We start from the raw sequence: 16,232 nt of genomic DNA, 5'->3' as shown, positions 1-16,232 counted from the left end.
CGTTGATTTTTTGATTTACAAATAGAATGCAAAAAAATTATACTTTGTGTTGGTCTTAATCTCAATAGGGATTGGCAAGCAGATGTTTATTGTTCTAATCCTTATTTATAAGGTTAAGCGATCGGATAGTCTTGTCCCAGGACACCCTCGTTTGCGTTGAGTCTTTTTGCCATAGAATAAGGGAACTTAAAGTTTTTTTTTTTTTATTTACCATAAAATACATGGACTTGAGCTTTTAATGGGTTGTTTGGGTAAAGAAAAAAATATTTTTTTTTTCTAATTCATAATACTTGTCAATTTTAACTTTCTATATAATTTTTTTTGGAGTACATTTAATTAATTATTTTCAATTTTCCGTGAATTTAATAGGAATAGAAATTTTAAAAAGTAACTTACATTTTTTTTGAAACACATGCATATATTTGAAAACAAATTATTTACAAAGTACTCCCTCCTTTTCAAATAGATGACCCTTGAATCCTTAATATATAATTTTATAAGGATTAATTGCATATATGGAATAAATAATAAAAATATTAAATTTATTTACTTCAAAATATATTAAATTTATATAATTTAATTTTTAAATAAAAATTTTAGAAATAATAATCCTAGCTACCAACAGGCAACAAGCATGATGAAACAGGAACGTCTGATCATATGCGAAACGAACTTGACGATTGAAAGACGTCTCAAACGATATTACCTTCCAAATTTCGAGGAACATTTTGCCGAACAACCTCATAAATCAACACAAAAATATTGGTAAATCTGGTTTTTTTTTTGTTTTTTTTTTTTAACGTAGGAACCCGCAGCCGCTACCTTTTGGGTGCGCACCGGGTAAACCCACGAGCGAGCTCACCTAATGGCCTGCAAACCACGTAAACCGCACTTAAGCGACAGACATTTTAGTTTCTTTTTTTTTAAAAATTTGAGGATATTCAATTGAAATTTTAAAAAGTATATTAAAATTTGAGATATTTAATTGAAATTTTAAGTTATGACAGAATTTTAAATAATGATTACAAATTCGATAATACTCAATTGAAAATATTTAAAATTTATTAAAATATATTAACATTAAATGCTTCTGAATTTTTTTATATTTCATAAAATGATAGATTTTGTCAGATTGTTCGGTCTATTTTACACTTTTTGAGATCTCATCTAGATTTTGAAATATTGTGCTTCAATTCTATCAACTCTGCAATAATTTATCTAAAATCCATATAAAATCAAAATCATTGACCCTCCTTACTATCAGTGGTTCCAGATTACCAAGGTCGCCGGGCTCAAAGTACTAAATTCTAGTCAAAAACCAGTTTATCGGAGCCTCTATGTATTGGGCATCTCAGTGATCTCACTCAATGTTTTTGTTCACTCTGTTACTTCCATCTACCCGGCCTCTGTTAGACATGATTTTTGTGTGTTCAACGTATAAACAAGAAAATCGCAAACTGTGCCTGTACTCTTGCCCTCTCAGCGTCGCATTTATGTCTTCACATGTCATGTTAATTTGTTCACGGTGTGCGAAACGAAGGCAATTCAACTTTTCAAGTCATTTTCGAATTAAAACCGATCACCTATCCCAAATTTATTGATGTGACGTCAAAGATTTTACAATAATATACACTCATCCTGAAAATTTGAGTGATAATATCTCAAAAATATTTGACCTACCACGTCCAATGACCCAGCTACCCATCAAGGTACGCATATGATCCAAGAAGATGTATATACACAGACGTCCCAACTACCAACCAATATACGACAGCTCGAAGTTTTAGGAGAACACGCGCGGACCATATGATACAAGAGATTGAGGTTTTGGGAGAATCGATAAGTATTACTGTTGGGGTGTCTAGCATCTCCTTGAAACATGGCTATATAAGTTATAGTTACGTCGTCTCCAACAAGTAACTGTTTTTGATGTAGTGATTAACGTCTGGGTCCTGAAAAATGTTACACAGGTTATAGTTGCGTCATCTCCAATAAGTAGTTGTTTTTTTGTGTGTAGAGATCAGCGCTTGGGTCCCATAAATTACCAAACATTTACATATAGTCGCGGAAATTTTAACATCAGATCATTAACAATCACCCCTTCACCTTCTTCTTCACAGCAATCTTTTCAGTTGATGAAATGGGCGGTCAAGTAGAGATCATAGAGCAAAGAAAGCCCAAGTTCTTGTGCCTTCATGGGTTCAGAACCAGTGGCCATATACTCAAAACTCAGCTTCATAAATGGCCTGAATTTGTTCTCGAAAAACTTGACTTAGTTTTCCCAGATGCCCCTTTGCCTTGCACCGGAAAATCTGGAGTAGAAGGAATCTTTGATCCTCCTTATTATGAGTGGTATCGCCCTAGCAAGGTCGAACTAATCATCTAGTACTTCTGCATTATATCTTATAGGAGTATATGTTTAACATGTGCATGCATAAGACAGTATTTTTATTCTAATATGAGTTCATGACATTCGAAAAATATGTCTGAAATTACAGGATTGCACAGAGTATACTAACTTTGATGGGTGTCTCGAGTATATACAAGAATGTATGATTAAGCATGGACCTTTTGATGGCCTACTTGGTTTTTCACAGGTACAAATACACTAATTTCTTTCCAAATTAATGTACAATGATATTAGTTTGTGATTGTCAATTGTTAGATTCTTTAAATTTTTCAGGGAGCCTTTATATCAGCTGCACTGCCTGGGTTGCAAGCCAAGGTATGCAATAGAGTTTTTATAGATACACTTAATAATTTGTAGTATTATTAGACATCTTATAATGCAAATTTGTTACGGTGTTGAAAATGTGTAGGGTTTGGCTCTCACAGAAGTACCAAAAATAAAATTTGTGATTATAATTAGCGGTGGTAAGTTACATAATGAAGCTTTCTCAGAGAAGGCATTCTCAGAGGCAATTACTTGCCCGTCTCTGCACTTTCTAGGTAATTCTTTAGTTTTTATTTATAGTTTAGCTGGTCTGATAGCTCTATGAACTTGCTGCAACAAAAGCAGGGACAAATACTTAACTAATAAACATTCTCTAAATAACAAATTAGGGTCACAATAAAGGCCTAAATAGCTGTTTGATTTATTTTTCCTCAGTGCTGTGAAAAGCATCAAACAAAGCCAAGTTGCCGAATGACCTTCTAGCACTTAATGTTTCAATTGGACGTGTAGGTGAACACCATAAATATTAAGTGGCGTAATTGTTAAAAAATTTAATCAATAGAGGACCTTGTAGTGCTCTAGCAGATGATTGATTAGTCCAACACTGGAATTCAAGAAAAGTCTTTGAAAAACATGAATATTCATATAGTATATTTTTATATGTAATAGTAAAAGGTATTATTAAGTAAGAGAAACAATTTTAAAAAGTGAAACAGCAGGATAACTTGATTGGTATTCACTTCTAATTCAGAATTACCTTCTTACGATTCACATCAGAGTCTAGCTTCCCTCCGAATTTGAGATACAATTTGTGAGCATAGTCTCTAAAATGGCTAATTGTTTTGTGCAAGTGATATATGTTCTACTTTAGCCTTAACTACTAGCAGTTCGCAATCTAGTACACCTTGACAGAAATATGTCATTATTTTGCATATTATCAGGCGAGACGGACTTCCTGAAACCACATGGAACTGCGCTTCTGGAATCATTTGTAGATCCTGTAGTGATTCATCATCCCAAGGGGCATACAATACCAAGACTTGGTAATTCTTTAGATAGTTGCTATCTGTGAAGCAGCAGTCCCTAAGCTTTCATTTTGTTTACATGCTATGGCATGATAATATTTATAACTAAATTATTTAATTTTATTACAGATGAAAAAGGTTTGGAGTTGATGCTGGGTTTCCTTGAAAAGATACAAAAGGAACTTACCAACCAGGAAGGTCAAGAAAAGTATATAGATAATGCCTTGGATGATTAAAATTATGCTGTTGAGATTGATTCGAAAACTTGTGTAGTTGAGTTCGAATCTTATTTCTATATGATTCTCTATTATAATCAACAATTTGTTACTGCACTAAGAATAAGCAGCAACCTGTGTTATGGAAGTGCATGTATCTGGTTTTAGTTGCATTATTCAAATCGTTTCCAAATAAATTTATTATTGCAATTAACGTGAACAATCCTTCTGGATTCGTTATTTTCTTTGAGTTTTGTAGCATACAAGTTAAAGATACTTCTATATTAAGGTAATGCATAAGCTACTTATGCTGTTCTTTCCTTTTTATCTTATTGTTCTCTGCTATACTTTCGACTTATAACTAATATTTAAAAGGAGATGCATGTACATTTCCCGGATATCAGCCTTCCTGTCTCAGATAGATAATTGGTTAATAAGGCGTTGATCGTGAATATCAGAATGAAATTGCTACCCTTGTCTGTTATCTTATTTATGTTGGTACTTGCATTGTTGTGTTGTTATATGAATGAAAATATGATATAACACGAATTAATCAGGCATATGTTGTGGCGATGCAGTTAATTGAACGACTGAAATCAATTTGAGATGGAAAAAGTTTTTGGTGGAGAGTTGAAGTATAGGCTGTAGTGGGGACTGCCACACTCTTCATTTTCCTGTTATGAATTAGTTCGTCTTTTCCACCTTATTTTATTTGATAGTTTCCCTGTTATGTTTGGTGATGAGCTCTACCCGTGACTGGAGGAATATGAAGCAACTGGATGTTAATTAGAATAGCCTAGATAGAGAAACTGACAGTTACTGCCTTACTAGGGTCTGTTCCAGTTTAGATGTGTAAGTGGTACAGTTTGTTAAAACTCTAAAATCCGATAAGGATAAAATTTCCTGATTTAAAGAACGCATACGTTCAATAGTGCCTACTTCAACTTCAACATTTCCATGTCATGTTATATGACTTTAGCTTTTAGTGGTGGTAGCTGAACCATAGCTTAATTTGTGATTATGTGATACAGAGGCAACACACTATCAGATAGACAGATATTACTTGCTACTACAACTAATGCTCAGCCACCACAAAATGTCTCCGATATGAATATGATACGCTGATGTCTCAACAACAATGTCAGTCCATGTTAATGTCTCAGCTACGCGTCAACATTAGCATTAAATATCCAACAGCGCTGCTTTGTTTTTTGCCAAAAAGAACTATATATTACTGATTTAAAAATATTCTCTGTGAAACAGTCTTCTCACTTGACTACAAAGGATTTACAACATTCAAGAGTGAAATGGCTGATGAAGCTGAGATCGTAGAGCAAAGAAAACCCAAATTCTTGTGCCTTCATGGGTTCAGAACCAGTGGTCATATACTCAAAACCCAGCTTCATAAATGGCCTCAATTTGTTCTTGATAAACTTGATTTGGTTATACCAGATGCCCCTTTCCCCTGTACTGGAAAATCAAGCGTCGAAGGAATCTTTGACCCTCCTTATTATGAATGGTTTCAACCTAACAAGGTCAAACTGATTATCTAGCAATTCTGTGATGTTGTATAGGATTATATGTTTAACATGTGTATATGTTCATTGAATTCGAAAAATGAAAAATCTTTGTTTATTGTCTTAATATTTACAGGATTTTACCGTGTTTACTAATTTTGACGAGTGTCTTGAGTATATACAAGAATGTATGATTAAGCATGGACCTTTTGATGGGCTGCTAGGTTTTTCACAGGTACACTCTTTCATGGGGTAGTACTATCTTTTATTGTTTCACTTTGTTTGATTCTTTTTCTCTTCCAAATTTATTTGCATTAATATCTGTTTGTGACTGACAACTGCAAGTATGATACTTAATTTATAGGGAGCCTTTTTATCAGCTGCACTGCCTGGGATGCAAGCCAAGGTATTTTATACATTTCTGATTCATACTCTATTTTGTGTTTTATATTTTGTCATATTATTAGGCATTTTACATTGGAAGATTGCTGTGGTATTTAATTTTTTTCCTGTAGGGTTTGGCTCTCACAAAAGTACCAAAAATAAAATTTGTAATTATAATTAGCGGTGGTAAGTTGAAGAATGAAGCTTTATTGCAGAAGGCGTTCTCAGACGTTTATCACTTCCCATCTTTGCACATTTTAGGTAAATCATTGATTGTGGTATATAGTATAGCTGATAGATAACTCTATGAATTGATGCAACAAAAACCATGGTAAATACTTTTTGCTTGATAGCTGATAGGTACTAATTCTGTATCTTCTATCATATAACATTAATTACAAAAAGTGAGAAATACCAAGTAATGTTTCTTTTGGTTTCATGATAAGAAAACACTTCAATTGCGAGACATTTGAATATTTATAAGAACCTAAGTTTGAAAATATTCTAGAAAAACACATGAGTAAATGTCATTCTTTTCCATTTTGTTAGGCGAGATGGACTTCCTGAAACCACAAGGAACAGCGCTCCTAGAATCATTCGCAGATCCTGTAGTGATTCATCATCCCAAGGGGCATACAATACCAAGACTTGGTAATTATCCAGATAGTTGCTATCTGTAAAATTGCAGTATCCAAAATTTCATTTTATTTACATAGTATGGCTTGTAATATCATCTATAACTAAATTATTTAATTTTATTACAGATGAAAAGAGTTTGGAGTTGATGTTGGGTTTCCTTGAAAAGATACAAAAGGAACTTACCAACCAGGAAGCTCAAGAAGAGAAGTGCTCAGATAATACTCTATAGTTATGCAGTACTTGAGCTTAATTTGAAAGCTTGTGTAATTACGTTCTGATCTTCTTTTTATATGATTCTCAATTAATATTAACAATCTGATAGCATTAAGAATAAGCAGCAACCTATGGTACTGAAGTGAATGTATTTGATTTTAGTTGCATTAGATGAATTGTTTCCAAATTAAATTTATTATTACAATTAAAGAGAACAATCCTTCTCAGTTTGTTATGCTGCTGTTTTTTTACATATTTTCCATGCTATTGGTATGGCTTGAATGAATAGTTAAATGGAATAAAAGTACATTTCCTGGAAATTAGCCACCGCTCCTGTTCCTCAACCATAGATAGATAATTGGTCAACTGTGTGTGAGTGTGACAGTCGATTGTGATTTGTGATTATTAGATAAATTGTTAAATGTGTTTGTACTCTTGTCTTTTGTCATATCCATGTTTTCATTTGCATTGTTGTTTTGTTATATGGATGAAACTATGTTTTAACACAAATTAGTCCCGCGTGGTGTGGGCGATTCGTAAGTAAAAGTTATTTGCAGACTGTTTGAGTTTTATTAGCTGAAGTTGGAATGACATGCTATTCTTTTGTCTGTTATAAACCAGTTCGTCTTCTCCATCTATCCTTATTTTGCTTGTTAGCTTTTCCTGTTATGATTTGTGATGAGCTCTCTTACTGACTTGAGGTAAAAGATGAAGCAACTGAAAGTTAGTTAGAATCACCTCCAGAGAAATCGCAGAAATTGTTATGTGACCCGTTCTTCTAAATCAGCAGTGGATCACGTAGGTGTCAGAGGGTCGAACTCAAGTCATGTTTGATTGTCTGTGTTTAACTACGAGGTCTCCTAGAAGTTAAGGAAATGACTTCATGTGAATACGTGATCTTACATCATATTCTTACAAAAATGTATTACATGTTACTGATGTTAGTTATAACAATAAATGCAACAATAAAATATACTCTTGCTGGCAACTTGACCTACTAGATCCAATGTTCCAGCTACGTACCAATCAACATATGCATTGACCAAACAAAAGAAACATACATTGATGTCTCAACTAGTGTTATTCAATATCCAACTGGCCACTGCCTGAAACCAAACATCACTATATATACACAACAAAGAATCTACAACATTCAAGATTGCAATGGGTGGTGAAGTTGAGATCAGAGAGCAAAAAAAACCCAAGTTCTTGTGCCTTCATGGATTCAGAACCAGTGGTCATATACTCAAAACTCAGCTTAATAGATGGCCTGAATTCGTTCTCGATAAACTCGATTTGGTATTCGCCGATGGCCCTCTTCCTGCTTCTGGCGGAAATGGTGTTGAAGGAATCTTTGACCCTCCTTATTATGAGTGGTACCAACCTAACGAGGTAAAAACTAAGCATCTGTTTTTATTGATATGTGTCCATTAAATTCGAAAATGGATGAAATCTTTATTTATTTGTTTGTTTTATATGTCTAAATTTACAGGATTATTCATAGTACACTAATTTTATATGTATTATTCTAATATGAGTTCATTACATTTGAAATATATGTCTGAAATTACAGGATTGTTCAGAGTATACTAATTTTGGTGGGTGTCTCGAGTATATAGAAGAATGTATGATCAAGCATGGACCTTTTGATGGCCTACTTGGTTTTTCCCAAGTATACTCTTTTCTTTTTCTTTTTTGTTTCAGACATATGGTTTTCCCCCCCTTCCGAATTTACGCACAAGAATATCTTTTTGTAATTGACTTCCACAAGTTTGAATCTTGATTTATTTAGGGAGCCTTTTTATCAGCTGCACTGCCTGGGTTGCAAGCCAAGGTATGCAACAGATTTCTGTTGATACTCTTTTTAGTTTGTTATAGTTTGTAGTATTATTAGAAATTTTATAATGGTAAGTTGAGGTGTTTGAACTTTTGTGCAGGGTTTGGCTCTCACAGAAGTACCAAAAATAAAGTTTCTGATTATAATCGGTGGTGCTAAGTTAAAGAATGAAGATATTTCTGAGAAGGCATACTCGGACACAATTACTTGCCCGTCTCTGCATATGTTAGGTAAATCATTGGTTTTACTACAAAATTCAGCTTATAGATAAGTCCATGTATTTAATGCAAAAGAAAAACAACAGGCATCTCTTTTTCTTGATTCGGAAACTGTTAAAAGGAACCTAAGCTGATCTATTAATATGGGATCTGTGGATCAACATGAAAAACTGAATCTGAATCTGATAGATATTGTAAGTTGTAACAACACTGTTTTGAAACATGCACAAACAAGTTCAGATTTAAACATGTAAAACAACTAGACAAGTCTGAAAATGTAGATTATCCGGGAGACAAGAACGTAGAATGGAAGATAGATTAGCCTAACTATAAACAGTCTCTTAATAGCAATTAAACTCACAAGAAGGGCGTGAATGGCTGTTTGGTTTGATTATCTATGTTGTGAAAAGCATCAAGCAAAGCTAAGTTGCCGACTGACCTTCCAGAGCTTAATTTTTCAAATTGGACATGATAGTTAGTTATTTTTCGCAAATTGTATATCAGACTTTAGCCTTAATTAGTAGTAGTTCGTGTTCTAGTAAACCTTGACGGGCTTTTTTTATAAAGTTCTACAAGGACCTCGACTGTTCCACCTGAAGTTGTTCACAGTATTTGTTTCTTGTCTTTTTGGTTATTTATTTTGAGTATCGAACTTTAGACCTCTCACATTGTTAACAATTTATGTTTAGGCAATATAATAAAATTGTATATTATATGCTAACCGTTCTATCATGAGACAGTTGAAATGAGAAAAAATGTCTTTCGTTTTCATTTTAACAGGCGATGCGGACGCTCTGAAACCAGACAGTATTACACTCCTGGACTCATTTGTCGATCCTGTAGTAATTCATCATCCGAAGGGGCATACAATACCAAGACTTGGTAATTTTCCGAATAGTCGCTATCTGTAGAATTGTAGTCTCTAAAATATCTTTCTGTTTATATGGTACGACGCATCATTATTGATAACTGAACTGATAAATATTTTTCACAGATGAAAAGAGTTTGGAGTTGATGCTGGGTTTCCTTGAAAAGATACAAAAGGAACTTACCAACCAGGAAGCTCAAGAAGAAAAGTGTTCAGATAATACTCTATAGTTATGCAACTGAGCTTAATCTGAAAGCTTGTGTAACTATTTTCTGATTTTCTTTTTATATGATTCTCAATTAATATCAACGATCTGATACTGCGTTAAGAATAAACAGCAATTGATGATACTGAAGTGAATGTATCTGATTTAGCTGCATTAGATGAATTGTTTCCAAACTAAATTTATCATTACAATTAAAGAGAACAATCCTTCTCGATTTGTTATGCTGCCGTTTTTTGTCTTATGTTCTGTGCTATTGTTTTGACTTGAACTAATACTTAAATGGAATAAAAGTACATTTCCTGGATATTATCTTAGATCGATAATTGTCAACTGTGTGTGAGTGTTGAAATATAAGTATAAGATCCATAAAAGGGCCTCCTCTAACACCTTAAGGCCTCGCTCTGATACCATGTAGAGAACCATTCCCTCTAAAACCTTAAGATGTTAGAGGAGGCCCTTTTATGGATCTTATACTTATATTTCAACAGTGAGTGTAACAATCGACTGTGATTATAAGATAAATTGTTAAATGTGTTTGTACTCTTGTCTGTCGTCGTATCCATGTTTTCACCTGCATTGATGTTTTGTTATATGGATGAAACTATGTTGAAACACAAATTAGTCCTATGTGGTGTGGGCGATTAAGTTAATTGAACGATTAAAGTAGATTCGTGTGGAAAAGTTATTTGAAGACGGTTAAAGTTTTATTTGCTGAAGTTGGAATGACATGCTATTCTTTTGTCTGTTATAAATTAGTTCGTCTTCTCCATCTTTCCTTATTTTACTTGCTAGCTTTTCCTGTTATGTTCTGTGATGAGCTCTCTTTCTAACTTGAGGGGAAATGAAGCAACTGAAAGTTAGTTAGAATCACCTTCAGAGAATTGGGCAGAAAATGGCAGTTACTGCCTGTTCCAGTTCAGATAGAGTAAGTGGTAAAAAAGTAAAAAGCACATACCTGCATTCATGTACAGTCGAAACCGAGTATCCTGTGAGTTTGAGCTCTCATACCATTTTAAGTGACCAATTCTCCCCCTCGAGGTGTTGGGAAGAGGGCTTACAAGGATCATATTATATTCTATCCTATCACCTGGTGTCACAGGGTCGAATTCGATTCATGTGCTAACTGCTAACCTGAGCTCTAATACTCTGTTTAAGTATGAGTTCTCCCAGAAGTTAAGGAATTGACTTTACGTGTTCTTATATTATATTCTTACAAAAATATATTACATATTGCAAATTTATTGATGTTGCGCATAACAATATTTACAACAATAATATTATACTCTTGCCGGCAATCTGAGTGATCTATTTGAATAAATTAACCTGCTACATCCAATGTCCCAGCTACCAATCAACATTTGTATATGACCAAACAAAAGAAACAGACATTGATGTCTCAACTATAGTTATTAAATATCCAACTGCCCCTGCCTGGTATTGCCAAACATCACTATATAACACAAAAAAGAATTCACAACAATCAAGACTGCAATGGGTGGTGAAGTTGAGATCAGAGAGCAAAAAAAACCCAAGTTCTTGTGCCTTCATGGCTTCAGAACCAGTGGTCATATACTCAAAACTCAGCTTCATAAATGGCCTGAATTTGTTCTCGAAAAACTTGATTTGGTATTCCCAGATGCCCCTTATCCCGGTGCTGGCAAATCTGGTGTTGAAGGGATCTTTGACCCTCCTTACTATGAGTGGTACCAAGCTAGCAAGGTCAAAACTAAGCATCTGTTTATTTTAATATGAGTCCATTAAATTTGAAAAATGAATGAAATCTTTATTTATTTATTTATATATCTTATATGTTTATATTTACAGGAATTCACAGAGTACACCAATTTTAATGAGTGTCTTGAGTATATACAAGAATTTATGATCAAGCATGGACCTTTTGATGGCCTACTTGGTTTTTCCCAGGTACACTCTTTTTTTTTTGTTTCAGACGAATAATTTATTTTTTTTCCTTCGAATTTACGCACAAGAATATCTGTTTGTTATTGACTACTAGAAGTTTGAATCTTGATTTATTTAGGGAGCCATTTTATCAGCTGCACTGCCTGGTTTGCAAGCCAAGGTATGCACCAGAGTTCTGGTTGATACTCTCTTTAGTTTGTTATAGTTTGTAGTATTATTAGAAATTTTATAATGGTAATTTGTTGAGGTGTTTGAAATTTTGTGCAGGGTTTGGCTCTCACAAAAGTACCAAAAATAAAGTTTCTAATTATAATCAGTGGTGCTAAGTTGAAGAATGAAACTTTTTCTAAGAAGGCATTCGCGGATACAATTGCTCTCCCGTCTCTGCATATTTTAGGTAAATCATTGGTTTTACTACAGAATTTAGCTTATATACAAGTCCATGAATTTGATGCAAGAGAAAAACTGACAGGTATCTCTTTTTCTTGATTCAAAAACTGTTAAAAGGAACCTAAGCTGATCTATTAATATGGGATCTGCGGATCAACATGAAAAACTGAATCTTAATGTGATAGATATTGTAAGTTGTAACTACACTGTTATACAAGGACCTCTACTGTTCCACCTGAAGTTGTTCACAGTATTTTGTTACTTTTGTCTTTTTGGGAGGTGATTTTTAATTATTTATAGCGGAAGGGAGGATGAGTTCCGAACTTTAGACCTCTCACATTATTAACAATTTATGTTTAGGCAATATTATAAAATTGTATATTATATGCTAACAGTTCGATCATCAGACAGTTGAGGAAATGAGAAAAAAATGTCATTCGTTTTTATTTTAACAGGCGATACAGACTTTCTGAAACCACACGGGATTACACTCCTGGACTCGTTTGTCGATCCTGTAGTAATTAATCATCCGAAGGGGCATACAATACCAAGACTTGGTAATTTTCCAAATAGCGTCTCTAAAATTTCTTTTTGTTTATATGGTACGACGTACCATTATTGATAACTGAACTGATAAATTTTTTTGACAGATGAAAAGAATTTGGAGTTGATGCTTGGTTTCCTTGAGAAGATACAAAAGGAACTTACCGACCAGGAAGCTCAAGAAGAAAAGTGTTCAGAGAATGCTCTTGAAAATAATTAAAGATAACATTGAGCTTAATCTGAAAGCTTGTCTGTATGAGTCCGGAACTTATATATTTATATATGTTTCTCAGCTGATGTCAACAATAATGGGTTAATCTGTGCTATGAATAAGCAGCAGCCTATGATAAGTGAATGTATTTAATTTTTAGCTGCATTGTTGGAACTGTTTCCAGAATAAATTTATTAGTTAAATTAATGGGAGCAATCTGTCTTGATTTATTGTTTATTTTGAGCTTGTACATATACATATCCTGATGTCACCCTCTGTTCCTGTGCCAGTGTCGTGGAGACGTTGGTTATTAAGTCTTGATTGTGGTTAAAGAGAAATCGCTAAATGTGTTTGTACTCTTGTCTGTTGTTGTATCAAGGTCTTCGCTAAATGGTTATGTTTCCACATAGGAGCGATGTAGTTTATCAAACAATTGAAGGCCATTTGAGATAAAAAAAAAAAAAGGTTTTTGGCAGACTGTTGAAGTATAAAAAGCTGAAGTTGGGACTGACATGCCCTTCAGTTCCCTGATATGATTTAGTTCACCTTTTCCATCTTTTCCTATGTTGCTTGGTAGCTTTTCCTGTTATGTACGGCGATGAGCTCTGTTTGTGACTGGAGAAAACACGAGGCAACTGGAAGTTAGTTAGAATCCGCTAGACAGAAATGGATAAAATTTGATACTTACTGCGTTACTGGTGTCTGTTTCAGCATAGACTAAGATTGCGTTCACTTGGATGGAATAGAATGAAGAGTGAATGTAATGAAAAATTATAAAAAGGTTTATGGAGAAAGAAGAAGATATGAGAAAAAAGTGACTAAATATGAGTGAGTCTGAATTTTCTATGATTGAAGCTTGTACAGAAACATGATAAAAATGTGGAATGAGCATTCCTTCCAAAACATGCGGCTTAGAATTCTAGTGCAAATAGCTTGGAATGGAATGATTGAAGGATAAACATTTTGTCCGATCACCCCCAATTCAGAGTACAAATTTCTTTCCATTTCTCCCCCATTCCATTCCATCCAAGTGAACGCAGTCTAAAGTGTTACAGTTTGTTAGTACTCTAGAAACGGATAGATTAGTATGAAATTGTACATTTAAAGAACACATACCTGCAATTATGTGCACTTGAACAGTTCCATGTTCTGCTATATAGTTAACATTCTCATTTTTTGATCTTTTAGTTGCGAACCATTGCTTAAGCTTGTAATCGTGAGAATGTGTGATACAGAGGGTAGCACAGGCTCCGATATTAGTTGCTTCAACATCCAAGTTCTCAGCTACCAAACATGTCTCGAATATGCATAATACACTGGAGTCTTAACTACAATGTCCTTCCACATTAATGACTCAACTACATCATCAGACAGTACTGCTTAGCATCTTCCAGAAGTTCCTACAAATGAATGATATATGTACAAATAGACCATACTATTTTCATACATTACTATCATATCATAATTAATCACCGCTTCACATTTCTTTCTATAGCAATCTTTCTAGTGACAACGAACAATTCAAAGCATCAAGAGTAAATGGGTGGTGAGGTTGAGATTATAAAGCAAAGAAAACCAAGATTCTTGTGCCTTCATGGCTTCAGAACCAGTGGTCATATACTCAAAACTCAGCTCCATAAATGGCCTGCATCTGTTCTTGATAAACTTGAGTTAGTATTCCCAGACGCGCCTTTTCCTTGTACAGGAAAATCTGGCGTTAAAGGAATCTTTGATCCTCCTTATTATGAGTGGTACCAACCTGACAAGGTCAAACTAATCATCTACTACTTCTGCAAGCTTTAGGGTTACAAGTTTAAAATGTGTATATAAAAGACTGTTTTTATTTTAATACGAGTTCATTGCATTCATCTATGTTTAAATTTACAGGAATTTACTAATTTTGATGAGTGTCTTGAGTATATACAAGAATGCATGATTAAGCATGGACCTATCGACGGTCTGCTAGGTTTTTCACAGGTACGTTCTCTGTTTCAGAATTCTAGTTCATTTAGAGATTTGTTGATGATTGCAAACTTTATTTTCGATTCTTGATTAATTTAGGGATCCTTTTTATCAGCTGCACTGCCTGGGTTACAACCTAAGGTCTGCAATAGATTCTCTTATACTCCTTTCTGTCTTTTCGTTATTTGCAGTATTATCAGACATTTTACGATGGAAATCTGTTGTGCTGTTTAAAATTTTGTGTAGGGTTTGGCTCTCAAGAAAGTACCAAAAATCAAATTTCTGATAATAATTAGTGGCGGCAAGTTAGAGAATAAAGCTTTGTCTGTGAAGGCATTCTCAGATGCAATTAGTTGCCCTTCTCTGCACTTTTTAGGTAAATATCCGGTTTTGGTATATGGGATAAGATGGTTAGATCGATCGCTTGTCAGGGACCGGACCCGTGTTGGATTACATGGTTGTTTGTATATTCTATGCTAGCTGCTACATGATGCAAAAACACACATACAAATTTATAAGTCTTATCTTTGGTTCTCTATTAGGTAGTTTCAGTAGTAGTATCATCTATCATGTAACATTTACCTTTAGGAAGAGAAAATCCTATATTTAGCAATGAATGTGGAGCGGTGCACCTTACCCTCCTCAAACCCTACTTCCGCGTGAGACATAATACAGAATAATTTATTTTTCTCGGTTTAATGATAAGAAAACAGTTAGGAAACTGAAATTTTGTAAGATCATACGCTTTGACAATTTTTTTTTATTTTTTATTTGTTTTAATAGGCGAGATGGACGTCGTGAAACCACAGGGTAAAGTGCTCCTAGAATCATTTGTAGATCCTGTAGTGATCCGTCATCCCCAGGGGCATACAATACCAAGACTTGGTAATTTTCCAGATAGTTGCTGTATGTAAAACTGTAGTGTTTATTTGGCACGGCGAGTATTATTATCTGCAACTAAATTGTTTGATTTTGTTTCAGATGGAAAGGGTCTGGAGTTGATGCTGGGCTTCCTTAAAAAAATACAAAAGGAACTTTCCAACCAAGAAGATCAAGGAAAGTATTTACGTAGTGCACTTTAGGAAACTGTAGTTTTCTTGGGAGTCAGAGAGATCAAGAGTTCAAGTTTCAGTCAGATAAAACACGATTCGGAATAGAGGCAAACGTAATCGTAGGAGCTCCAAAAAGTCCTTTACCCCGTTAAAAGAAAACAATGTCCCTAGAGATGCATAGAACACTTGTACTACTGAAGGAGGAAAGGATCACCGTCGTAAAAGCTTGTGGGAGATAAGGTTCCGTTCATTTGTAACCCACATATATACCAGGATTATTTCCCAGTATCATGACTTGAAATTTGATTAATTTTATAATATTATCGTTTAGCGACTAG

General features: G+C 34.3%; 4 protein-coding genes across 4 annotated transcripts; all 4 read left to right on the top strand.

Moving 5' to 3' along the window:
* Window positions 1-1,763: 1,763 nt before the first annotated feature.
* On the top strand, window positions 1,764-6,885 carry LOC108224120 (uncharacterized). Its single transcript, XM_064094795.1, is given in 12 exon segments — window positions 1,764-2,368; window positions 2,499-2,670; window positions 2,673-2,725; window positions 2,820-2,949; window positions 3,616-3,717; window positions 3,829-3,897; window positions 5,178-5,449; window positions 5,568-5,666; window positions 5,796-5,837; window positions 5,947-6,076; window positions 6,365-6,466; window positions 6,580-6,885. Coding segments are annotated over 12 exon segments (1,503 nt in total). The 5' UTR covers window positions 1,764-2,140; the 3' UTR covers window positions 6,684-6,885.
* Window positions 6,886-7,030: 145 nt separating this feature from the next.
* Window positions 7,031-10,043, top strand: LOC135146699 (uncharacterized). The gene is made up of 6 exons (XM_017398685.2): window positions 7,031-8,059; window positions 8,241-8,339; window positions 8,460-8,501; window positions 8,605-8,734; window positions 9,503-9,604; window positions 9,717-10,043. Exons 1-6 carry the CDS (start codon window positions 7,832-7,834, stop codon window positions 9,818-9,820), a joined length of 705 nt encoding a protein of 234 aa, XP_017254174.1. The 5' UTR covers window positions 7,031-7,831; the 3' UTR covers window positions 9,821-10,043.
* A 1,208-nt stretch (window positions 10,044-11,251) lies between these two features.
* Window positions 11,252-13,117, top strand: LOC135146698 (uncharacterized). The gene is made up of 6 exons (XM_017398682.2): window positions 11,252-11,535; window positions 11,641-11,739; window positions 11,855-11,896; window positions 12,004-12,133; window positions 12,582-12,683; window positions 12,777-13,117. The coding sequence occupies exons 1-6, from the start codon at window positions 11,308-11,310 to the stop codon at window positions 12,887-12,889; spliced, it is 714 nt and encodes a 237-aa protein (XP_017254171.1). The 5' UTR covers window positions 11,252-11,307; the 3' UTR covers window positions 12,890-13,117.
* A 974-nt stretch (window positions 13,118-14,091) lies between these two features.
* Window positions 14,092-16,232, top strand: LOC108222424 (uncharacterized). Its single transcript, XM_017396346.2, has 6 exons — window positions 14,092-14,647; window positions 14,768-14,857; window positions 14,942-14,983; window positions 15,089-15,218; window positions 15,626-15,727; window positions 15,824-16,232. The coding sequence occupies exons 1-6, from the start codon at window positions 14,420-14,422 to the stop codon at window positions 15,922-15,924; spliced, it is 693 nt and encodes a 230-aa protein (XP_017251835.1). The 5' UTR covers window positions 14,092-14,419; the 3' UTR covers window positions 15,925-16,232.

This window comes from Daucus carota, chromosome 5, assembly GCF_001625215.2.
Source record: "Daucus carota subsp. sativus chromosome 5, DH1 v3.0, whole genome shotgun sequence".
Lineage (NCBI taxonomy): Eukaryota > Viridiplantae > Streptophyta > Magnoliopsida > Apiales > Apiaceae > Daucus > Daucus carota.
The sequence above is the reverse complement of the archived record's forward strand: the minus strand, read 5'-3'. Positions and strand labels throughout refer to the sequence as shown.